This window comes from Didymella exigua, assembly GCF_010094145.1.
Source record: "Didymella exigua CBS 183.55 unplaced genomic scaffold M421scaffold_57, whole genome shotgun sequence".
Classification (NCBI taxonomy): Eukaryota; Fungi; Ascomycota; class Dothideomycetes; order Pleosporales; family Didymellaceae; genus Didymella; species Didymella exigua.
Genome location: NW_022984831.1, coordinates 8,060 through 13,137, shown reverse-complemented (window position 1 = coordinate 13,137; position 5,078 = coordinate 8,060). Strand labels below are relative to the sequence as shown.

The following is a 5,078-nucleotide window of genomic DNA, read 5'->3' as shown; positions in this document are numbered from 1 at the left end:
GCTGCTTGTAACCTGTTCTAGGTTAAATAGGACTAGTCTAGTGCCTTAGAACCCTCCCTAAATAATATTAGAAGTAATTGCAGCACTATAGGCGTGTGTAAAGCATGGTAGAAACTCTAACTTTGTGATATAGTTAATCTAGTTGTATATAAGTACTTTAGCTTAGCGCCTATACACCTTCTTTAAAGTAGCAAAACAAGATACATTAAGAGGCTGTGTAAGGTGTAATAAGTAAGGAGGCAAATAGAGAGTAATTATCTTATTATCCTTGCAGTACTGCTAGAATTTAAGAGAGTTGTGGCTCTTATAACTATTAATAATAAGTAAATAGTGGGTACTAACAGTACGCTCCTTTGTATGCCTATTAAAGTGGTTTATCTAGTCTAGACTAAGCTTGTTAGTAGTCTAGCTATTATTAGAGACTCTAATAACCTAGTCTTAAGGCAGATCCTCTTCTTTTTACTAGGTAGAGAGGTAGTAGTAGGCCTTAAAGATAGGGAAGGCTGGAATAGCCTATCCTTTAGCATTAATGCCCACTATAGCTGTAGCCTACTCCTAGTTGCCTAGCTGGACAGCCTTTAGTTAACCTTGTTGTTCTAAAGCTATAACAACTGCTCCTAGGGAGATCTAGCCTATTATAAAGCCTGTCTTGTTAAAGTTGTATATGTCTTTATCCTAGATGCTATACTTAGCTTTAGTGTTAGCTACAAGGCTAAACTAGCCCTGTAGAACCTTAGGATTCTTACAGAGGGCTCTCTTGTAGTTATACTTGCGATTAAACTTGACTATAAGCTCTAGGTGCTGCTTAATAAACATACTAGGCCAGTTTGTGCTAATAGGGCCTAGATTGCGCTTAGCGTGCAAAGAATTAGCTATAGTAGCCACATCTAAGAGCTATAGGGAAAATCCTTAGGCATCTAGCTTAAGAACATGTTCAACAATCACCCTCTCCTTATTGTTGTCCAGCTTCCACAAGTTAGCTATAGAATCAGCGCGTGAAGGTTGTCCTGCGCGTCGTCTGCGTAGTGTAGATTTTAGAGCCCCGTAGATAGCAGCAGCGCGTCGCAGGGATAGAGTTGTGTCTTGTTAAATAGCCTGGAGCGCAAGCTGCATCTGAGCTTCCTTTGACGCGTCTAACTGGTGTTGTTGAGGAGACATTAGTGTAGAAAGGGTGGTTTGGTGGGGGCTTGGCAAAAGTGGTCCACTCGTCCAGTGGTCCACTCGTCCGTGGGGTACGTTACCACATCTTAATCTAGAATTCTCTCCTCCACTACGAGGTAAGAGGCCTTAAAGAGGTTCTAAAGACTTAGAAGAAGCATAAGAAGAAGAGGAAGGTTCTGCTATTAGAACCTTATCAGGGTGGAGCCGAATTCTATTCTCTAAGTAGAGTAGAGAGAGCACGCTCACTTAAGAGAGCAAAACAACAAGACTAGGAGGCAGAAGAACTCTAAAAGAGTGAGAGAGCTAAGACAAGGAGTGCTAATAAGCCATACAACAAGAGAATTGTTCAGGAGAAGCGTGAGAAGCAGGCAAGAGAGAAGAAAGAGCGTGACCAAGAGCGTGCTAAGGAGTCCGAAGAAGTAGCAAAACGCAAGGCTGCCAGAGAGGCCCAAAAACACGATTTAAACGCCAAGAAAAGTACCCAATTGCCTAATTAGTCTAAGCAGCAGGACTCACGTTAATTGCAGCCAAACACAACAAAAAAGCGTAGTAGTAGAGGTAGTAGTACTCATGCTATTGATGCAACGCGCTCCCCATCACCACCACCTGTATACAACTCCTGTGGCCACAAAATTGCTCCACGCAAGAAGTTTAGGTAGCCAGAACAATCGCACATCTGTATAGATTTATCCTCTACAAAATCTCGTAATAAGAGCTATTCTGTGTAGCTCTACAGCCTCATGTTTGCAGGTGCTTGTTTTGGTGTTTCGGGGCATCACGCGAATCCGGGCATCACGCGCACGGACACGGTACGTCAGACGGGGTCAATGGAAAATCGATAAGGTGGAAAACAACGTCAATGCCGCGCTCTCGTGATTCGTCGCCTTCTCGATTTTCGTTCATTTTGCTAATATGAGTCTTTCGTTAAGGTTACTGCGACCAGCAATGAGAGCGTCATGCCGGATGACAAGGGCGCGGCGTTGGAGAGGGTACGCGACTGTGGATGTGCCTGCGTCGAAGCTCAGCTTTGGCCAGCCGCTGCATGAGACTCACCCCCATCTGCTGAAGCCTGGGGAAAGTGCGACCACCTACATCAGACTCGTATAATCGACTGCTAAATGACGATACAGTCACACCAAGTATCTCCGCACTCGAATACTACAATCGACGCCAGAATCTCGCCGACCAGCTGCCGCCGAACTCAGTCGCCGTCCTAGCTGGTTCAGATCTGAAGTACGCCTCGGGCGCTGTCTTCTATAAGTTCCACCAGGACCCAGACTTCCTCTATCTGACTGGTACATAACACACACATATCGCATTATTCAAGGTGTGGGTGGTAGCTAAGAAAACCAGGCTTCAAAGAACCAGACGCGCTTGCCATTGTCGAGAAGCGGAACGACGACGACCACATCTTCCACCTCTACGTACGGCCCAAAGATATCAAGGCTGAGATTTGGGAAGGCGCACGGTCAGGTGTAGAAGCTGCAGAGAATGTATTCAACGCTGATGTTGCCGGCGACATCAACAACCTCCATCGACTCCTCCCCGAAGTTATCACACGATCGAAGAACGTCTTCACCGACCTCCCAAATAGCCGCATATCGAAGAACGTCCTTTCGAGGTTTTTATCAGGCTCTGAGCCAGCACGGATAGGAGGCATACAGAAGGTCTTCCGTGATGCGCGGGACGAGAACGAGATGTCTATCAAACCTCTGCGACCATTGCTGAACGAACTGAGGGTCATTAAGAGTGACGCAGAGATTCAGAACATGCGCAGGGCAGGGAAACACTCCGGGCGTGCCATCACAGACGCAATGCGCCAGGACTTTACAACGGAGAAGGACCTTGATTCCTTCCTCGACTACTGGTTTAAGCAGGACGGCTGTGACGGCCCTGCATACGTCCCGGTTGTCGCAGGTGGTATCAACGCCAACACGATTCATTACGTGTCGAACGATATGCAGTTGAACCCTAATGACCTCGTTTTGGTCGATGCTGGCGCGCAGTACGGGAGCTACGTTACAGACATCACCCGCACATGGCCAGTATCAGGCAAGTTTACACCAGCGCAGCACGACCTATATACCCTGCTTCTTAATGTACAACGGTCCTGCGTTGCCCTGTGCCGCGCCTCTTCGCAAATGTCACTTGACAAGCTGCATCAAATTGCAGCCAACCAGCTCCGTGAGGGGCTTCAAGACATCGGATTCGACATGTCTGATGGCGCTATCCACAAGCTGTTCCCACACCACGTTGGCCACTACCTCGGTCTCGATGTTCACGACAGCCCAGGCTTGACAAGAACAAGGTATCTCGAGAAGAAAATGGTCGTTACAGTCGAGCCGGGGATATACGTTCCTGACGATGAAAGATGGCCGAAGTGGGCAAGAGGCATAGGCATGAGAATAGAAGACAGTGTCTGTGTCGATGAAGAGAGCCCATTGGTATTGACGACTGAAGCTGTCAAGGAAGTAAGTCTAGCATCGACCTAGCTTCAGCTAACACTGACACTCTGCAGATTGCAGACATCGAGGCACTGAAGGGCAGCGAGACTAAATTATAGACTCAAGGTGGCTGTAAAGCTGCACTGTAGCATACCGACATGTACAAACGACACAATAATCCACACAGGATCTGTAACGATTGGCTTCACCCTTCGGTAAGTCCGACCCCGGCCAAACCATCGCTATAACGGTCTCAAGCAGGAGAGATACGACATTTCACCACCAGCAAATTAGTGCCGTAGCCTATGTAATAAGTCACATCCTCTTCAGCATTTTCAACGCCTTCAGGGCAGCAGTCCTTTACCAAGTTCGTTAAAATTACCCTCCAACTGCTCCAAATTGCTTACACGCACCACTACCCCATCTCTACCTTCCCCTCTCCGTCTTATCTTAAGCGTGGAAGGATGAAACGCTCACCATAGTGCCGTTTCTAGCATCGTGGGCCCGTGCTTCTTGGTTGCCTCGACACTTCCGAGAGCCTGTATGTTCCGCGCGCCCAGGTACCGGTCTTGGTATACTTCGTCCCATCAGTAAGAGTGAGAGAATCGGTCCTCTTTGAGCGACATTTCAAAGCCGCTGTTCTTCGTTGTGCTAGATGCGAGGCCAAGGGTTGTAGGTTACCAAGATATATTGTACTTCTGCAGACAGTGGTATCAATTTACTCTCAGTCTCTCTTTTAGGTATATCCAGCACACCATGACTTTTGCGATCGTCAGAGGGGAAGGGGAGTGTCGTTCTGCAGCAGTTATATATCGCCCGATAGACGCGGGAGCGCACCACGTTCGCGAGCGATATTGCACAGCTTGGCGAGTTCCCAACCAAGGTGATTCGAGAGAGCGAGATGTTTGAACCTCTCTTCGAGACAGCAGTTACTCGCCTCGCGTCTTCAAAAGGTACGTGCAGATACCAGATATTGACCCTATCAATCCCAAGGGCCTCAGACTTGTCTCAACATGTGTGTCTTTATCGGCGGGGATGTGTCAGCCAGGGTATAGTACAAAGTCGCATTGTGAGCAGCCGTCACATACTGTATTAACTTAATTCAAATTGTGTAAGGCTATTAAAATACTGTGTTATTGTAACAACGCGCTGCCAACAATGACCCGATACCACTAGGGTACGGTCTAAAGACTTATGACCATGGCCCTTGTTGCATGGGATGAGGTCGCACCGAACTGCCTCTGAACCTCCCTGTATAAGGAGCTAGGAACTGTAGTAGAGTAGTTTTTCTGTATCATTTTCGTACAAGACCTATAGGTGTAGAGAATATATCCTGGTGTTCTTATCATCCCAGCACTCCTATATGCCTCGTAGCGGATTCACACCTATTCTTTATCTCTTTTCTTACCTGCGTCGTTACAGTTGTTGTATTGCAATTAATTCTTGTAGTGCCGACAAATCGCTAGAGCCTAG

At 47.3% G+C, this 5,078-nt stretch overlaps 1 protein-coding gene across 1 annotated transcript; it reads left to right on the top strand.

Moving 5' to 3' along the window:
* The first annotated feature begins 2,023 nt into the window (after positions 1 to 2,023).
* On the top strand, positions 2,024 to 4,189 carry M421DRAFT_426296 (Xaa-Pro dipeptidase). Its single transcript, XM_033594355.1, has 4 exons — positions 2,024 to 2,239; positions 2,292 to 2,456; positions 2,515 to 3,632; positions 3,680 to 4,189. The coding sequence occupies exons 1-4, from the start codon at positions 2,074 to 2,076 to the stop codon at positions 3,722 to 3,724; spliced, it is 1,494 nt and encodes a 497-aa protein (XP_033443189.1). The 5' UTR covers positions 2,024 to 2,073; the 3' UTR covers positions 3,725 to 4,189.
* Positions 4,190 to 5,078: the final 889 nt, after the last annotated feature.

Excerpts from the sequence above, each read along its gene's own strand:
- M421DRAFT_426296 (XM_033594355.1), top strand. The coding sequence starts at position 2,074 with ATGAGTCTTTCGTTAAGGTTACTGCGACCAGCAATGAGAGCGTCATGC. Across the intron at positions 2,240-2,291 it reads TCTGCTGAAGCCTGGGGAAA|TCACACCAAGTATCTCCGCA; the intron begins GTGCGACCACCT and ends ATGACGATACAG. Across the intron at positions 2,457-2,514 it reads AGACTTCCTCTATCTGACTG|GCTTCAAAGAACCAGACGCG; the intron begins GTACATAACACA and ends TAAGAAAACCAG.